We start from the raw sequence: 21,344 nt of genomic DNA on the forward strand, positions 1-21,344 counted from the left end.
GAACTGAACTAGAACTGTTATACATTTTAAAAGAATTTGAGACAAGTCAAAAGGTATTTTAAAAGGTTTATACGTATAAATGCTGATATTAGAAGATAATTAAAAGTATTTGTTGGTAGACAGATAAAATATTTCAAATATTGTTATGCTAGTAAAACAAAAATAAAGAATTTAGCTCTTGAATTATTTTAAATCTATGGCATAATAGTGTAAATTATTAAGAAAATCTTTGTTTAAATTCAGTTTGCAAACAAATCGAGCGAAAAGCTTGAATTGTAATAAAAAACAAAAATTTAATAAACAATATAAACTAGCAATTTAAACAATACAAATAAAATAAAAACTTTTATAATTGGTGTTATAAAAGTGATTTCTAACATTCGTTGGAATATGGAATGTTGGCGAACATTCAAATTAAAAAAAATACTAAACCTCTTTTCCTAATAAATGTTGGAATTTATCAACGGTTTATAGAACAGATTTTTTATATAAATTTTATGAATAAGGAGGTAAGTGTTATATTATAAACAATTAACAAAATAATAAAATTTTAAATTATAACAGTTTTGAAAAACAAGTGATAACAAAAAAAAAACTTTTAATTTCAAATAAAAAGTTCACACATTTTCTTTAAAAAAATCTTTTCTTTTTTAATGAATAAAAAAAAAATTGCACTGAAAATCTCTCACTTCAATTGAGGGAGTAGTGAGTGGAGTTTGTTTGGTTTTTTTTTGGTAAGAAACCAACCTGTTTTTAATAAGTAGTTTTCCTTTTTAAAAATAATTTCGTTATTACAATTTACTCAGTTTGACTATACATACTCGCATCGCGATTATCCTCCAGCACCTCATCGTGTGCCAAACTATCTCTGCTGCTCTCTAAGCTTTTCTCATATAACAATTGTATAACTTTCTCCCTCAAATTTTCCATTTTCTATTCGCTCTTCTGAAACACCAAGGTGTACGTGGATGTGGTGCTGTTGTTGTTGTTGCTCGATGTGGTATGGATGGTGGTGTTGTTGTTATTGTTGGTTGTGGTTGGTACGACTGTTCCGACGGACGTAACAGTGCTGATGGTAGCACAGCCCGAGGTTGTAATCGTTGCATTGCTGTTGGTGGTGGTGGTCTGAGTTTTGGTTTGATGCACCAGTTGGGGCTGTTGGACTTGTACCTGTTGCAATAGCATTTGATTATCCTCCTCGGTACGTTCGCGACATTTGGTGTTCATGTGACGTTTGAGATTACTGTGGACATTGGTGGCATAACCGCAAAGTTTGCTGCAGAAGTAGCGAGGCGGCTGACCGCATTCATTTTTCAAATGACATTTGAGACTGTTCTTCCACTTGTAGTTGCGATTGCAGTTGCGACACACCCAGGGCTTTTCGATGTCAGCATTGTAGATCATGTCCTCGGAATGTTCAAGCGATTCTTTGCGGGTGCGCTGATTTTGGGTAATCATACGATAGCGTCTATCCTCGGAAATGGTTGATTTGAACTCGGTATTGGAATTCGAAGGGGAGGGCTTATATTCAGTCATGCTGGATTTCAAAGCAGATAAGGGAGCTAGAGGCGGAGCTGCTGAGCCGCCCGCAAGTTTAGGTTGTATACTTGTTATGGTGGCTGGTATGGAGCGCAATTTTATTTGTACCGGCTGATTGGGCTGCAGACGTAACTTTTGAAAATGTTGATGTTTCTCCAGCAGCTCTTGAGGATCTTGCAATTCAATTTGTGTGACATACGATTGATTTCTGCCGGGCTGTTTGTTGAGCGACTTTAGAGTTTCCAAAGAAACACGTTTCTTAGCCACCAACACACGATTCTTTTGCATGTCCACCATATCGCCGCCAGCATAATTACCCATAGTTGCCGAAGATACAGACTGTAAGAACTCCTCATCATTGTCCAACGAAGTGGTGGTATTGTCAAAACCGGCCGTCAGTATATCTTCGAATTCTTCTTCCTGTTCGATTTTAACGCTATCCATGGCCCACATCATGGGACTGGAGAGTTTAATATCATCATAGTTCATATCGCCTTCATCGTCTTCATCATTGGTTTCGGTGGTGGGCGCATCATCACCTTCATCGGGCATTTCCTCGTCTTCGTCTTGTGAGGAGGTGGCGGAATTTTCGATTTTAACCACAACCTCAGTCATGCTATTATTATCATCCACCGCATCCAATTCAACACCGGCGGCAGCCAAGGCCGCCTGGGGATTTGAAGCAGCTGCATCACCCCCAGCTGGCGTAATGCAAGTGATAGTGGTGCGTCCAATGCTGCCAATACGTTGTATTGTGGGTGTATTTTGTGATGTTAGTGTCAGAGTCGTATTAGTAGTGCTAGTAACGGCATTATTTGTGGGAGTAACAACTAAACCAGTTGTGTTATTAGTGGCAACCGAATTGGACGTTATCAACGTATTATTGTTATTCTTGGTTAATTGTTGTTCAACTAATTAATTTTGATTGATTTGGTTTAATTGATTAATGTTTGTTAGTTTAGATTTTAGTTTTTCAATATTTGCGTTTTATTTTTTTGAATTGTAGCGTGAAAAGAGAATTATTAAGGGAAAAAATCAGTGTTAAAAGTTAGTTTTGTTTAAATATCAATTTTCAATTTTTTTTGAAAAATTTGAAATCTTTTTGAGGAAAATAATAAAAGATAAAACCAAAATCATCAGAAGTTAGAGAAGAAGGGAAAACAATAAAGTAAATTTTTATGTTTTTTTTGTAAAGGAAATATACTGTAATGGAAAAAAATTATTATAAAAAAATATAATTGGTAAAAAAAAAATGTAAATAAAACTGAAAGAGAAAAGAAATTATATTGTATGTAAAATAAAAATAAAGTGTTTGTAATAAGAGTAACTTAAGCTAAATTAAAATAAATTAAATTAAAAATAATTTAAGAATAAAATCCATTGAAATTTCTTTAATAAGAATTTTGAAATGAGAGAGTGTTGATAATACAAAACAAGAAAGCTAGATTCCGCTATGTCGAATCCTATATAATCGGCTATGCTGAATATATTGATAGAAAACAATTTTTGTTGAAAAAATTTTTGGAGTGAAATTTATTTTTTTTTTTATTTTTTCCGATTTTGACCTATTGTGGATCCGAACATACATCGTAGGATATGTCTTTGAAATGCTTATCATTAGATGTATATTATGTCTATGTTAATGACTTAGTAATCCATATATACATAGATCAAAAATAGGTTAAACAAATCGAGGTGGGCGTGGTTTTTTGCTTATATCTCAGCGATTTCCCCGAATTTAAATAGCAACCGAAGCAGGACTACAGCGGATATATTGATGTATCATTCGTATATCTAAGTTATTTGGGTACTTCGGACCGATTTTCCAGATTCTCAATACAACATTGATCCAAGATTTGATGCTGTACGATTTCTGAGGCCTTTCAATAGCAAACGGACATCAATTATATAAAAAAAAACGTTTTTTTTTTGGGTTAAAAATTTGCATCGGCTTGGTTGATTAATGACATGAATACACCGATTTGCAATAAGCGCTTAATGGGGATCCTACTGTATATATATTGATGTATCATTCATGTTTGTAAGTCATCTGGGGGCTTTGAAAAGTTTAAACAGACAGATGGACATCGCTATATCGATTACGCTATCTATAATTGTTATTGTCAAAGATCTTAACCAATGCCAGACGGCCCAACTAAGGCCCCACCTACGCCCAACTGAGGACCCAAATCATTCAGTCTCATTTGAGCCAGCTTTGAACTGATAAACATGTTTAATGAATTATTAAATTATCCATTAATGCAGGACACTAGTTATAGCAAACCAATGAATACTTTAAAACCATTTAGAAAACTGTTTCATAAAAAATAGTAACTTTATCATGATAAAAATATAAGATGGGATTGTAAACTAAAAAACAAATTCCGCAGATTAGCTCAAATATGCTCTTAAACAGAGCTTCGAATTAATTAATTGATTTAGTTTAAGCTTGTCAGCAATCCATTTCATAAAAACTAGTTCTTTAGCTTCATTCAAAGCTTTTATTTGAAAAGAATTAATTCATAATGGAATTCATTAAATTTTTGTCAATTCAAATCTAATCCAAATATATTTTCTTCATTCAATTTATTTTAATCATCTACAAAATGAATTGATAAATTAGAAGAAAATTTTAATCATTCTATTGAATTTTATTAAACTGTTTTGTAAAGGATTTGAATTAAAGAAACTTGAATGTTTCAATAAGGAATTAGTTCTATAATGAATGAATTCTGAAAGGAATGAATTCAATATGTTTGGAATACTAAGGAATTATGCCTAGAAATTAATTCGTAATGGAATTGTTAAGAGAATATCACCCCTATCGGCAATAACATGTGAAATTTTGTTCCCATGAAATATCCATTTCCCTTGAAGGGAAAATTGCATCGTGAAATTCCCATTAACTTTTCATTCACAATAGTTGATTTTGTTCGTAACAGCTGTTTATTGTTTACAAAATTCCATCTAAAAATTTCAAAACAAGGGGAATTTTTTCACGTGAACAAAGTTGATGAACGAAAAAAGGAAAATATTTCATCAGAAATATTGATTCGCGATAAGGGTGTATATTTAATTTGATTTTGAGGATTCTTTTCGAGGATTCTCATCACTAGGGTAGAGCTCTTTTTCGAATAAAAATGCCGGTGGTTTTTTAGAACTGCTGTCAGTAAGGAATTAATTCTATAAAGAATGAATTCTTAAAGGAATGACTACAAAACGTTTGATGTGCTATGGAATTAAGCTTATGAATTAGATTGTTATAAAGGCTCTAATAGAATGGTTTAGCAAATAAATTTTATAGGATTTGAAAAACTGAATTATGAATTAACTCTTTCGAACATTTGCTCTTAAATTAAATGCTTTAATTATTTAGGAGTTGATACTACATTAAACATTTACTATCGGCTTTGATATAAATCTTTGTTTTGAACTGACTCATATCAAAGGGTGCCACGATAAACTAGGCAATAGCGAGCTGTGCTATCAATCTGAGGGTTTCGGGTTCTATTCCCGACAAAGACTCTAGGTGCTCTCTCTCATTAATTTTATTATTTACAAAATTATAATTAAAAAAACTTATAAATAGAAGTTAAAAAAAGTAATTCTAAAATTAAACAACAAAAATTTAAGCAAATAATAATCCCCGTATTCCTAAACAGTTTTTTTAAAATGTAACAAAGGTTTATAAAACTAATTTTGTTTTAAAAACCTGTAATTTAATTAAAAACTGTTTATGAATATGGTGGTAAAACTTTAATAAATAATAATTCTCGCTCAACTTACCGGAGCCATCGTTATAATTCTTTTCCAAAATCGATTGATCCGCCAACATTAACCAATTGCGCACACGAATGCGAGACTCATTCTGAGCAGATGTAGTCGAAGTAAGCGAAGGATTGATGGTTTCATTTTGAGTAACATCTAGAAAAGGAGATAAAAAAAACAGAGACCTTATTAGTAAAAGAAAAAATATTAAGGGGAAATATGATATTTATAATTAAAATTAATTGTTCAAGAGTATAAAAGAATTTATTTGAAAAATTTCAAATCACTTGTAATCACTTTTTTTTTGCTACCATTAAGAGATTTAAGAGTTATTTAGTTTTGCAGTTATAGTTTGAAAATAAAACAAAAAGGGGACATTTTCAAAAATAAAAATTAAAAAAAAATTGAAAATCAAAAATCAAAACTCAAAAAAAAGCAAGTTGAAATTTAACAAAAAATATAAAAATTAAAATAAAAAAAAATGTTTACTTACTTCAAGGAAACGAAAAAAATACATGTAGGTGTGTGTGGTGGGTTGATTGTTTGTGTAGTTTCAAAAAAAATTAAAAAAAAAAAACTAGAGGCTACAAAAAAAATTTAAAAGTTTCTAAACAAATAAAAAAAAAAGAAATTATAAAAAAATTAAACGATTTCAAGGCACTTATTCATAATAAAAGTAATTAATACAGCTGTTTAAAAGTTTTTTTTTTGTTTTTTTTATAACTTTATTATACAATAATAAATTTTTTTTGGGGGAGATTTTTTACATTTTTACATATAAAAATTAATAATAAGTATAATAATAATAATAATAAAAAAATATATATATAAATGTATATATGGGGGAGAGGAAAAAATTAAAACTTATTTATACTAAAGATTGTTTGTTTTTTTTTCTGTTTGAGTATTTTAAAATATTTTTTATTGTTTTCTTTAATTGTAGGCAACAAACTTGTAGCTCAAAAAATGTAAGAAATTTCTTTTGAAATTGAAGAAAAATTTTGTAAATTTTTTTTTTAGTTTTAGTTTTAAGTTTATTTATTTAAATAATTAACATTTAAAATTATAAATATTTTATTTATGAAATGTATATATATTTAAGTTTGTAAAAAAAATCATTTAAGCCCAACACCAATTAGAACCAATTAAAATTATGTAAAAAAATAAAAATTATAACAAAAAAAATATTACATTATAGTGGAAAAAAAGAGAGTATAAAATATAATTTATTTACTTTAAACATTATTTGAACTATTGTATGGAAAAAAATACTATTTTTTTGTAAAGAAAAATATGTATATTTTTAAATTAGTTTTTCTTGTTTTTTGTTTTTTTTTTTAAGTGGAATGTTTAAAAAGTTGCAGGTCTTAAGACACAAAAAATAAAATAATAGTAATAAATTAAGGGCTATTTTGTTTTATTTTAAATATATTAATAAATAAATATTATAAAAAAAGAAATTAAATTATTTTAAGACATATAAAAAAGAAATTAAATTATTTGAAAACTTTGTGTTTGTGACGTGTTGGTTGATCAAAATTTGTTGTGTGTGCCCAGTAAGGTTAAGGCAATGGTAATTATTAGGGTTAAAGAAAATCATAAATTCTAAGTAAATCTTTAAAAAAAACAAGAAAATAATCTTGGTTTTTAAATAAACTGTATACTAAAACCTTCACTTCATTTTGCTGTCCTTTTAAGGCTTTATAGCTTTTAAGGCCAAAAGTTTACTTTGACAGTAGGGAAAAGTTATAAACCTTTTGTCACTGTGATTAGCAAGACATTGAAAAGTTTCAATTGTTTCAAAATTATGACCGTTTTTAAGGTTTATAAACAAAAGTTTAAACAACATTTTTCACGTGAAAACTGTTCTAAAGCAGTTGATTCGAAAACCAGCTTCTTGTGTTTGTAACTATTTTTCAGTTAGTCTAAAACTGCATCTACCCTACTGATGAGAAACTTCGAAAAGAACAATTTTATTCAAAAGTTCGAAAAAATTAATTCTTAATTCAATTTTCAAAATCAAATTAAATATATTCTCTTAACAATTCCATTAAAAAATTCTTTACGAATTAATTCCTAGGCATAATTCCTTAGTGCTCCACACTCCTTTAAGAATTCATTCTTTATTGAGTTAATTCCTTATTGAATCAATTCAAGTTTTCTTTAATTCAAATCCATTACAAAATGTTGAATGATTCAAATTTTCTTCAAATTAAATCTATTACAAATAGGCAGCTTTTAAATTAAAGATAACTGGAATGATTTAATAAGGAATTAGCTCAATAAAGAATTAATTCTTAAAGGCATAAATTCAATACGTTTGGATTTAAATTTGTTTGAATTAAAAACTAAAACATAACTGAATGAAGAACAAATATTTTCATTCAATTTGTTTTAAATTTGAATTAATAAAAATTGAATCATGCAAAGCTGTAATGAAAGCTCTGTTATGAATTAATTCCATGGTCTATGGAATGAATTGTGGTATGAATGACTGACCTTTTTTAAAATTCTGAATTAAGATTTTAATGAATTAAGCTAAAATTTATTTAAATAATTCAAAGCTCTAGCATTAAGGAACTAAAAATTCAATATTGTTTTCAAAAAATTTCTTAAGATCGAGATCCGATTCGTATGAAAACTTAGCGAATTTAAACATACAACTGTAATTTGTTGGACTATTTTCTTCAACTTACAATATACTAAAGAAAATCCTGAAATCAAATAGTCCTAATAGATCCCCTGGGGGTTCCAATTCTCGAATAATAATTTGAAAAAAATTATTCAATATTTGTCTCAACATTTTGTCGATTTCGAAATCTTTTTAAATTTTTATTAATAGTTTAAAAACCCCTTAAGGGGGGGTACTGTGTAATTTGATTCGAATGACAACCTAGTGTTGAAAATCCAGAAATCGAATAATCCTAATTGATCCCCTGGGGTCTTCGAGTTCTCGAACAGTATGTTGGAAAAATGTATTCATTAAAATTTAATTTGTGTTTAAAGTATGGTTTATAGACCCCAGGAGGGGGGTCTTTTATGTAATTCGAATTGAAAGGGAAAGTTTATTTTAAATTTCAAAAATTTTCAAACGAATTATAGAGCATACCCTAGGGGTTGGGAAAACATTGTGATGTAAAGTAAATAATTAGAAAAGTATAGCTAAAATTCCACTAAACTAATAACAAATAAGTAAAGCTCCAAGAATGATATGTATTTAATCATATTGAAACATTATTTCTAACATGACTTAGGTCCAACTCACAGGATTTGAACTCAATAAATTAAAAGTTCTGTGGAAAACACTAAGCTTAAAGACATTTTAAAACTTTTAGATGTTTCATAATCATTTCTTTAAAATTCTACATAATTTTCTATTTTCCCAAAAAATGTTACATTGCATTAGTCAATTCTGGGCCCACATAAAATATATAAATGAGAAAATTTTTCTTTTTTCTCTTTCTTTCAAAAAGCACAGCTTTTTCTTTTTGTGAAATTTGTATATAAAAAAAATCTTAAAAATATAATAATAAATAAGATTTAGGGAAATTATTTTCTTAAGGGAATTTTTGTGATAAATTAAAATATATAAATATAAATATTTAAATTTCTTTAACACAAACTAAGTACCTGAGGTTTTGTTTTTTGTTTTTTTTTTGTTTTTTTTTTTGTAATTTATAAATATTTTTTTTTAACTTAACTAAAAATCATATATGTATTTCTTAAAACTATAAATATGTATGGCTTGTTTATAATTAAATGTTCAATATTATATATAAAAAAAAAACGAAATTAAAAATATTGGTAATAAAATTTTGTTTCAAAATGATTTGAATATAGATAAATAAAACAAATTTTGAATTTGTTAAGAAATTAGCCAAGTCGTTAAAATATAAATAGAATAAATGTCAATTATACTCTCCCATTTAAATAAAAAAAGAAAGATTTTGGATTTTATAAAACTGGATAGGAAGACTTTGAAATCTATTAAGCCGTAGCTTAGATAATATTGGAATTGTATTGTATATATTTGAATATTTTTGTGTATTAATTTTTCGTTTTTATTGATTTTTGTTTCAAACTATTTTTAAAGGGAGAGTATAATTATCGGCTAAGCCTTTTGACTTTATATACAACTTGGTTATTTTATAAAATTTTGAAGAAGAAAAAACAAAGAAATTAACAAATTTTTTTTTTAAATTTAAAATTTAAATCTGTATTGAGTAAAAAACAAATATTAAAATTTTGGAATCATTTAATGGAAATGTTATTATTTTTTTTAAAAAATTTTTGCAACTTTTGAAGTCAATATTGTGAATTGTTGAAATTGTCAATTTCTATTTTATAGAACACTTGAAATTTTGTAAAACTTTTCAAGTTTTATTTGTAGAGTTAATTTCTTTTTCCATTAGAATTATTGCTTTTGTAATTTTGAGACTTTTTTAAAGTGTAAGGTTGTTTTTTTTTTATAAAGTTTTAACTTAAATCTAATTTTTTTTGTTTTGTCTAAAGGCACTTTAATGAAATTTTTGCTTAAAATATAATAACCTTATAAATTGGAATGCTTTAAAACTTAAAAATTATTTTTTAATTTTTAGAAATTTTCGTTAATTTTTCAATTGAGCATGATTTTTTTATTCATTTGAGGTATTTTACGTTGATTGTTTTTTTGTTGTTATATGACAATTAGGAAGAATGAGGGAGAATTGAAAAATAAAAGTTTTAAGGGGGGGAAAATAATTTTGAAAAAAGCTTTTTTGATTTTTTTCAAAAAAAATAATATCTTTAAATCAAATTGAGAAAAGCTTTATGGCCAAAATTGATTAAGCTTTTAACATTTTACTTGATAAAGCTTTTAAGCTTCATTATTGTAATTTCGTAAAGTTTAATATTATAAAGCTTTGTGGCCAAAATTTATTAAAATTTGTTAAGCTTTTACTTGATAAAGCTTTATGGCCAAAATTGATTAAGCTTTTATTTATAAAGCTTTTAAACTTTTACTTGATCTTTATTATTTCAATTTCGTAAAGTGTATTTTAAAAAAGATTTATGGCCAAAATTTATTAAAATTTGTTAAGCTTTTACTTGATAAAGCTTTATGGCAAAAATTTATTAATTACTTTTATTTGATAAAGCTTTTAATTTTTATTATTTTAATTTTGTAAAGTGTAATTGAAAAATGCTTTATGGCCAAAATTTATTAAAATTTGTTAAGCTTTTATTTAATAAAGCTTTATGATTAATCTTTTACTTGATAAAGGTTTTAAACTTGTACTTAATAAGCTTTATAATTTTAATTTCGTAAAGTGTAATACTAAAAAGCTTTATGGCCAAAATCTAATAAAACTTGTTAAGCTTTTCACTTGATAAAGCTTTTAAAGCTTTATGCCATGGCTGTAAAAAACATAATCAGAAATGAAACATTTTTTAAAGCTTTGCTAGTTGGTTTCTTGTTTAGATTTATACAAATTTTTACATTTTCTTAATCCTTTTCTAACCTTAAAATCTTATCCTTCAATTCTTTCCCAGTTTAACTAATTGTTTATTATTTTTAACATGTGTTTTGTTTTTGTTAACTAACTTCAATTAATGACTCGATTGGTTATCAATTTTAATTTGAATTCGTTGCATATCTGAGGAATCTAATTTGTTGTTTTAACAAATTATTTATTTAATTATATAATTATTTTAAGCCATGATTATCAATGATGATAATAATATCTATTAAACCTAAACCTATAATATTGCCTTTATATTATTATACAAACAAAAAACAAAATAAACTGAAACTATTTTAAAGTTTCTTTCTAGTTTATTTAATTTTTCGAATAATGTTCAAAAAAAGCTTTTACGTTTTTCAAAATATCCTCTGAGAATTATGTTTCATTTAAAAAAGAACAACTTTTTTAGGGAATTTTTGTAAGGGTACAACTATGGAATTACATGAACTGTTGGTTGAACTAAAAATCTATACACAAAAAAAATGTTAAATGTATTAAATAAATAAATATATCACTGTCTATGGTTAAATTTTTTTCTTTTTTAGCAATGTTTGTTTGTTTGTTGGGGGAAATTCGAATTTAGGTAATTTTGGAACATAAATCGAAAAACCGGCTTTCGAATGTTATAGCAGGGGCCAGGGGGGCAGGTAACTTATAAACTAAAATGGAATATCATTTGAAAAGAATTTGTCTTTTTTTATTAAATTATAATTATGTCTTTTTTTTGTAGTGGGTAAATTAAGGAATGCCAAAATAAGAAGTATTATTATCATTATTATTTTAATAATATGTGGTAATAAAAAGTGTAAAGTTTTAACAAATTGCTGTAGATAATGGCATTACGGTTGGTTTTTTGAGTTTTTAAAAACTTGTTTTCTTTAAAACAATTTAATGTTTAATTGTGTTGTGTCTTTTTTGAGTTTTACTTTTTATTAAAAGTAATAAAATGTATAAAATAAATTATGGTTTAACAATTATTTAAAAAAAAATAAAATTTGGCACACTTGTTTCCATATTTAACACATTTCTTTTTTGTTTATCTATAACAGCTATAATAATGTGTTTAGAAATTTTCTGGCTAATATTTTAACAATATCGTTTAGATAAATTTCCCCTGATTTGATTTTGTTTTAAAATGGTAGTGTATTTACAAAAAAATAATAGAGAAATTTGTTTAAAAAACATTTCCCTAATATTTCTTTTAGTGTTTTTTTTTTTTTTTGTTTAACTAGTTTAGAATTTCTTCTGTTAGCTTGAATATGCATTTAAATAAATTATTTATATATTCCCTGATATAAAAAAAAATCTCTCTTTCTAACTTAGTTTAAAAACTAATTTATAAAATAATAATAAAAATTGTTGTATAAAAAAATATGTATGTATGGAGTTTGTATAAACTTGTCTTTTGTTTTACCATTCCGCCAGCTGCTTAATGGTAAAATTATTTAATTCTTACGAGAAATGTTGACGCAATTCAGCCACCGCAGTTGATGATGAGTCATCACCACCAACAACACCACCACCACCACCACTTACACTAGAACCAGCTAATTGAGCACCAACAGTGGCAGTGGTAAAACTTTTCAGATCCTCAATTTTGAAAAACTTTTCCTTGTGCATGCGCTCCATATGACGGCCGATGTGCATTTTCTGCTTGGCCCGATACACACAGAAGGGACACTGGAATTGTGGCTCCTTGCCACACTCCCACTTTTGATGATTGCGCAAAGACGATTTCAGCTTATAGACACGACCACATTCTGGACAAGGATGACCAGCACCATTGCCAGAGCCACCCACACCCAAGGCAGCAGCTCCAGCCAAACTAAGGCCACCATTGCCGCCCGCACCGCCGCTTATTAAATTGCTCATGGCATTGATACTATTCAAGATATTGAGACTTATGCCGGTGGGACCACCCACATCGGCAAAAGCACTGTGATAATCCGAGTTACCGCCACCACCAGTGGAGCCGGTACCACAATTGCCGCTTAAATTGCCGGTGGTATTGTCGTCGGTATAACTGTTATCACTGAGATTTCCACTATTGTTGGCAGCTTGAGCAGATTTCTCCGCTGCTGCTTTTAACATTAACACCGTAGCCTCCTCTTCGGTAAAATGTTTAATTTTGCCCCCACCACCACCACTGGCCGTTTGTGATTTCTCCTTGTCACTGGCCGCCGAACAATTCAGTGGGGTGCTGGTGGCGCCTTGTTCGCTCAAATCATTGTTAGAGGGTGTGGGTGAACCCATAAGGGCGGGTCGTTTTAACGGCGATTTACGTTCAATCTTACAAATGTCCTTGGAGCCAACACCATTGCCGCTCACACTTAAGTCTGTGGGAAATACTAAAGGATGCACACCTTCGCGCAGTTGTGTTACCAAAGGCATAGCCAAACGGGCATTCCATTCATTCCAAGTTAGACCCGCTATACGTGTAATACTTAAATCTGTTTACGAGTGTTTTATTTTTTTATTTAGTTTTTTTAATAAAAATCCATTTTAGAAAAGAAGTTGTGAAAAAAATTATGTATTTGTTATTTATTTTAAAATTTAATTAAGTTTTTTTAAATCCCACGTTGTTGATGTTGAGGAGAGTACGATTTTTTGTTTGGAAATAAACACAAATTATATAAAAAAAAGAGGGAAAAAAAGAAAAAAAAACACAATAAATAAAAATAAAATTAAAAAAAGATAAACTTAAAGGACAAATACTTAAATAAAAAATAATTAAACAAATTAATTTGAAAACAATCTAAACAAAATTACAAAATATTTTGAAAAGTTTTATTAATTTTAAATAATTTGAAATTTTAAACATTCAATTTTGATTTTTAATTTGAATTCAGATTCAGAAACACTGACAAAAAAAATATTAAATTTTTTTTTTAAATTACTCAAATAATTTTCAAGTGTTTTTCATATAAAAACTTGAAAATAATTTTCCATTAGAATTTTTCAATAATATAGAACATTTTTATGAAAATTACTTTAATTTTTTTTTTTCAAAACTGAGTATCTTTCATAAAAAATTTAATGAAAAATTTTCAAAATTTTTTCAAAACTGAAAATTTTCCATAAAAAATTTTAAAATTAATATTTGTTTCAGCCTCTAATTCCAAATTTCAAGTTTTTTTTATAAAAATCAAAAAAAAAAAATTTAGGTTTTCAAATAAGTTATTTCTCTTTTGTGTTTCTGAATTATATCAAACAAATAATATAGAATTTTACTTTCAATTTTTTTTTTCTGAATTTTCCATACAAAATTTGAAAATAAATATTTTGTTCAGGTTCTAATTCCAAATTTCACGTACATTTATAAAAAAAACAAAAATAATTTTCAAAATTTTTTTGAATTTTGATTTTTTTTCAGTTTTCAAATAATATTCCAAACTAAGAAATTTGAAAATTGTTATTTTGTTCAGAGCCTTATGTGCTGTTTTTCTATAGCGAACGAGTACTTTGAGTGGAAATTTAACATGTTTTTTTTTATTGTAACAAAAACGTCCACTCAAAGCACTTGTTCGCTATAGAAAAACAGCACATTAATAAAAAATTATTTTCAAAACTGAAATTAAATTTTTAAAATTCTTTAATTCTGCTCTAAACTAAAATTTTTGAATTTTGATTTTTTTTTCAGTTTTCAAATAAGTTTCAAAACTGAGAATTTTGAAAATTTTTATTTTGTTCAGGCTCTAAATTAAAATGTTAGAATAAACAAATAATTGAAATAATTTTGAAATTTCAATTCCAATTATTTTATTTATTATTGGGCCAATTTCTTACTTTTAATAATTTCAAAATATTTTGTAATTTTTTTTTTTTTATTTTGGGTAAAACAGAATCATATTTAAAAAAACTTTAAGCAACTTTTTTTTTGGTTCTTTCAATTTTGTGAGGGGGAAGTAAAATTATTAATATTGTTTTAATGCCAACGCCAATTTTTAACATATACAATTAGATAAACAATTTTAATTCTAATTATGAATGAAATAATGGAATGGTGAAAGAAATTATTAGAATAAAAAGCATGAAAATGAGCAAAATGGAAAAATGATAAAGCCGCTAAAAGAAAAGAAAGAAAACTTAACAGAATAGATTTGGTTTAAAAAGAATTCAATTTTAAAGAAAAGCTCTATTAAAATTTATGTTGGTATTTGGAGTATAAAATACTGAATTTTAAGAAAAACTTTAAGTTGCAATGAGAATATAAGTTTTTTTTTATTTATTAAAAAGTTTTTAAATACTTATGGGTTTTTAAAGAAATTAAATTGAAATTAATACTCGTAAAAGATTATTATTTATCATATAAAAAAGATTTTCTTAAATTTGTTTTGATGATAAAGTTATTTAAAATATAACTTTCAATTCAAGTATTAAAAACTTTATTTAGCACCAACATCGAAAAAATATTGGATTACAATTTTTTTGTTTTTAAGTTTTCCTTCTTTCTTTACACACAAAGATATTTATTATTATTAAATGCAAATTAATTAATATAAAAGCAAATTTTTACAATAAAAATGAGTTTGGTTTTTCTTTTAACAATGAATGGTAGGTAGGTAGTTACTTATTCAAATTTCAAATTATAAGCAGATTTCTTTTTGTAACTAAATTTTTTTAACAAAAAGCAAGCAATTATTTACAATATTTCAAAATAAAAAAAGAGACAAATTGAAGTGTCAAATTCAAATTAAAAGAAAAACAACAAAGAAAAACACGTTTTAATTGTAAAATATGGTGTATTTTGTAAAAAAAAGGGGGGGAAATAAAAAGGGATAAATAATATTGACGTGTTTCTTTTTTTTAAGTTTTTTTAAGGGAAAAGGCTAAAGGAAAAAGGGACAAAGAGGAAGCGGCACACAGTTAAAAAAAAACTTGCTATAAAAAACACACATATTTTTGTAAAAAAAAATTAAACAATTTAAGAAACAAATTTAAGGTTTTAAAACTATTTTTTTAAATTAAATTTATTTTTTAAAAAATTGTTTAAAATTAAACAAAAATAGTGTGTTTTGTGGTGTTTCAAAATAAAAAAAAAACATAAACAAATTGGGGAAAAATAAAGAAAAAAAAATAATAAGAAATAAATAAAATATAAATTACAATTCCTCTTCCAAAAATGCAGATTAGCAATTAAGATCCCTCTTACAAAAAGTGAGAGTCCTTGAGAACATCAAGTATGAAGTTTAGCTTCCAGGCAACCTAGAAAAAAGAGAAATATGTTAGTGAAAGAAATTAAGATAAAGTTGGCAAATAGTAAAAAACAAAAAAAAAAAACATATACAAAAGTAAGAATCAATTTAACCATAGAGAAATACACCTAGATCGGAAACACTGCTGCCATAGACCTAACTCAGTTGTCTATATTTCTCTATAAATTTATTTGTGTGTTTAATTCCGTCATGTCAGTAATAAATTTTAAAACATTTTGGGCTTGGTTTCAATTCAATTATTGTCACATGTTGAAGCTTTAAAGAAATGTTTCAAAAATAAAGTATTTTAGTTGAAATTTATATTGTTTTAAACTAATGCCACTGACAAGTCTCCGTTCTCAGTGATTTTCATTCCTACGACAGTTGGATAAACTTTCAACGATAGCAGACTTGTTTTTTCAAACCCCCCACCCCCTGAAATTAATTCAATTTGAGCTTAATTCACAAAATCTTAATTCGGAATTAAAAAAAATGTCAATCAATCATTCATTCCATAAATTCAATACCAAAATCTAATACTTTTCATTACCAAAATCAAATTCTCTTTGATGAATTCTAATAATGAATACAGGCTTTATTTCAATTATTCATTCATCGCTGAACTAATTCGTAATGGAATTCATTCATAACAGATTTCATTCAACCTTTGAATGATTAAATTGTTATTAATTCAAATCTATTACAAATTGAATTAAATTGTTTGTCCTACATTCAATTTGTTTTTGTATTTAATCATTTACAAAATGAATTGAAAAAATGGAAAGAATTTCAAAAGGAATGAATTCTAAAAGGAACGAATTCTAAAACGAATGAATTCTAAAACGAATGAATTCTAAAAGGAATGAATTGTAAAGGGAATGAATTCTAAAATTAATGAATTCTAAATGGAACGAATTCTAAAACGAATGAATTCCAAAAAGGAACGAATTCTAAAAGGAATGAATTCTTAAAGGAATGAATTCTAAAAGGAATGAATTCAATACGTTTATAGTACTAAGGAATTAAGCTAAATGAATGCTTTAATGGAATAGTTAAGAGGATATAGTTAATTTGATTTTGAAAATTAAATTACGAATTAATAATTCATTCGAACATTTGACTACATTTCAGTGTTATTGACAATTTGGTAGTTTTGTTCGGATGTTTTTATATGTGATTTTTTCAAGCACAAATTCAGATCAACCATTGGGGGGGTTATATAAAGTAAACTTTATTTTACTATTTTTCCTTTTTTATATTAAAACTTTTCGGTTTTCAAAATGTCCTAGGAATCACAAAGAAATTGAAAACAATCCCTATTATTTCCTAGAAAACTACAATCCCGAGCTGTTTACATCAACGATAATCTGAAAAAATAAAAGAAAAATATATTAGTATGAATTCAAATTAATGTAAATTGAATGAATTTAAAAATTTTCAAACGTTTAATTCTTACAATAAAACTCAGTGTGTTTGTATAATTATTTTTGTTTAATTTTTTTTATTGTAATTTTGTTTTTATTTATAGATTTATTGTTTTTATACATTTATAAAGTAAACACTAATAAAAATTTATTAAATCTGCTTAATTTTTTATAAATTGTGTGTATTTATTGGGGGGGAGGGAGAATTTATACAAAGTGTTGTTGGTTTTTATATATTTATTTGATGTGTGTTTTTTTTTTTGTATTTTTTATATATTTTTTTTTTCTTTTTTATACTAAACATTTACAAGTTTATGTTTTTTAATTTAAAAATAATATTTGTAATTGCAATTGAAAATGTTTAAATATTTTTTTTCTCAGTGTAACTTGTGCTTTTGTTAAAGTTTTATTTTTTCAAAAGGAAACACTTTTATATTATCTATTTAATGTATTTTAATGGAAATATTTAAAAACTATAAAATTTTGTTTATTTTACAGTCAAAATTTTGTTTATATTTTATATTAAACCTAAAATCTAGTTAAAAAACAAAGAAAGAAATTATTTGAACATTTGTTAACATATTAAGGACAATTTAGGTTTTCTAATTAGCAAACGTTTCAATTTAAATTGGAATCAAAACAAAAAGAAAGAACAGCCTCCACCTTCATTAATTAAATGAAAAGGTTTATTAAACAAAATACTGAACTGGAAGCACATTATTATGAAGTTAATGTTGTCCATATGGGATTTCAGAAATTGAGCTAAGCCTTTAATATATCTGTATTATTGATATTTGTTTGATATTGTCCTTGAAAACAAGTATGAGCAATTCATACATTTGAAAATATAATTTAATATTTTGAAATTTTTGGTGGAGGTTAACAAAAATTTTATAAAAAACATGAATTTAAATGACATTGAACAAAATTTTAGAAAGAAGCCTCATTTACATCTTAATTTTAATTTTATTTTTCTACAAAAATTAAAACTTTTTTTTAGATTTTGTTTGTTTTGTTAAACATTTACATTTTAGTTTCTTTATACACTTCTATAACTAAATTCTACTACACATGTATGTATGTATTTTGTTCTTAAAAAGACAATTATGTTTCAAGGGATGATGATGAACTAAATCTGTTTTAGTTTTACAAGAAATAAAATTAATTTTTGAAATTAAAGCTGCAATATTGTCCTCTCTTTATTTTTAAATTATTTGTATATAAACTTAGGGCCTGATTCTGAAAAACAAAAGGAAAGCTATTTTCAAATTTTTGTATGGAAATCACTCAGTTTTTAAAAAAAAATTTGAGTATTTTTCATACAAAAATTTGAAAATTGTTTTACTTTCGGTTTTCTGATGTGCTGTTTTTCAATAGCGAATGAGTACTTTGTGAAGAAATTTAACATGTGTTTGTTATTGTAACAAAATACATGTAAAACGTCCACTCAAAACGTCCACACGCTTTAGAAAAACAGCACATGAATCAGGCTCTTAAACAGTTTTGAAATGAATTTATAATTTATTTCATTAAAATATTTGAATCGAAGTTTCGAAAGAATTAATTCTTAATTCAAGTTTCAAAATCAAATACACTTCTTTCTCTTAATCATTCCATCAAAGAATTCATTGCAAATAAATTGAAATCATTCTTTTAAGAATTTATTCTTCATAGAATTAATTCCTTATTGAATCATTAATTCAACTCCATCCTCCAAAAAAGCTTGATCAAATTAGCTGAATGATTCCATTTAACTTCAATTCAAATCTATTAAAAGTGAATTTGTTCAATTCATTTTGTAACACATTCAAAGCAAAACAAAAACATAACTGAATAAGGAATATAATACATTTGAATTAAAAAAAATGAATCATTCAATGGTTGAATGAATTCTGAATGCAACGATGAATAAAAGCCCTTTGAATGAAACTAAAGAATTACGATTTTGGTAATGAATGGCTGACATTTTTTAATTCCGAATTAAAATTTAAGGGAATTAAGCTCAAATTGTATTTATTAAGCTATGATTTGAATACATATTTCAAACTTTTAAACAGTATTTTGTTTCAAATGAACTAATTCCTAATTCAATTTTCAAAATCAAATTATATTTTTTTTTTCTTAAACAATCCATTAAACATTTTATTGCGAATTAATTCTTTAGTACTTCAGATGTATTGAATTCATTCCCTATAGTCTTAATTCCTTATTGAATCATTAAATTTGTCTTCAATTTAGATCAGTGGTGCCCAAACACATACCATCAAAGCTTTGGTTGTGTTGGTAAAACAGCGGAGAATTTTATTTTTGATTTTGTTCTCTGAGATGAAAACAAAGCAACAAACACATGATCATTATAAGAAAACACACAAGTAAGCTTATAGTGTATGTGTATCAAAGTAACGTCAGCAGAATTTTCTTGGCCTATTACGCGTGCTAGGGAATTGTGATTTTGGGCACCACTGATTTAGATCCATTACAAAAATGCTTAAGTAAAGATTTTAGTACAGATTCGTCAAAAGTGACGTTTACAAAATTAATGTATCAGCTGTGCTTCATTTAACCCCAACGAAGGAAAAGGATAGACATACATATTTGCTATTTCTTACTTACGATGCGGTTAAATGTGCTGCCACTTTGATACATTTACTTTGTATTAAATTGATCCAAAGAAAAGTTGAATGAATTCTATTTAAATAGAAGCTTTTGAATAAAGCTTAATAATGAGGATTGTTTTATGAAATGTTTAATTCTGAATTAAGATTTATGTGAATTGAATTAATTAAATCGAAGCTCTGCTTACTTGCTTAAAAAGTAATGAAAACAAAAGTTTGAAACAGTCTACACACTTCAGATAACATTTGAATATTAATAACACAATAACTAATTAATAAAATGAAATCTCAAAAATTTGAAACTGATTACTCTATAGATTACCTAGGCATAGTTAAGAGACAATTGGCTCTAGGCCAATTCTCATTCCATTGAAAAGAACACATTAGTGTCCTGGATTCAATCTAATAAGAAGACAAATACAGATAATAAGAAGCTGCTAATATGCTCATTGTTAGAATATTGTTTTCCAGGCCATAGATCAAAGACCTAACCCATTAGTTAAGTAAATATTCAATGTATCCTTTATAGACAAAAATTGTCACTAATGTCTGATCACTTGGCTGACTCCAATTTATATATTTTGGATCATTTCTTACGTATTTGCTCTTAGTTTTGCAGAGAGAAGTGAATTGGTTACTTTATACATCCCATGTAATCTAGCGAGAAGACAATTGTCACTTAAGTGTCTCTAAGTAATCTAGAGTGTAGTCAATTTAAACGTTTATTTTGTTATGCACTTTTTTGTGTGTAATTCGTAAACATTTTCCTCATACAGTTTATTTTCTTTTTACTTAATGATGCCATGCAACCTAGCGTGAAGTCAATTACCACTTTAGTGTCTCTAAGTAACCTAGAGTGTAGTCACTTTAAACGTTTATTTCGTATTGCACTATAGAAAGTATCGCCAATCAATATTTCACATGAAATAGGTTCTCTTGTTAGCGTTCAAAAATTCCCCATGTTGTGAAATTTTTAGATGGAATTTTGTAAACAATAAACAGCTGTTACGAACAAAATCAACTATTGTGAATGAAAAGTTCATGGGAATATCATGATAGCAAATTTTCCCTTCGAGGAAAATGGATATTTCATGGGAACATAAATTTCACATGTTATTGCCGATAGGGGTGAATATATTAGAGAGATGTGTATAAAAAGTATATTTGGTTCTATTAAATAAGTAAACATTAATTTCAAAACAAAACACTAAGAAAAACTATAACAGATTTGAGAACTTTTTTTTGCAGAATTTTTTAAAAATATTGAAAATTGCTTTTATATTTAAATCATTTACTAAACTA

At 26.4% G+C, this 21,344-nt stretch overlaps 2 protein-coding genes across 3 annotated transcripts in view; both read right to left on the bottom strand.

Annotated features, from left to right (window-relative positions):
- Positions 1-21,344, bottom strand: part of lola (longitudinals lacking) — a 176,662-nt gene that overhangs the window by 53,787 nt on the left and 101,531 nt on the right. The window lies entirely within an intron of this gene.
- On the bottom strand, positions 779-5,872 carry LOC135959803 (longitudinals lacking protein, isoforms J/P/Q/S/Z-like). Its single transcript, XM_065510878.1, has 3 exons — positions 5,801-5,872; positions 5,326-5,463; positions 779-2,450 (listed from the first exon to the last, which is right to left on the bottom strand). The coding sequence occupies exons 2-3, from the start codon at positions 5,372-5,374 to the stop codon at positions 934-936; spliced, it is 1,566 nt and encodes a 521-aa protein (XP_065366950.1). The 5' UTR covers positions 5,375-5,463; positions 5,801-5,872; the 3' UTR covers positions 779-933.

This window comes from Calliphora vicina, chromosome 5, assembly GCF_958450345.1.
Source record: "Calliphora vicina chromosome 5, idCalVici1.1, whole genome shotgun sequence".
Classification (NCBI taxonomy): Eukaryota; Metazoa; Arthropoda; class Insecta; order Diptera; family Calliphoridae; genus Calliphora; species Calliphora vicina.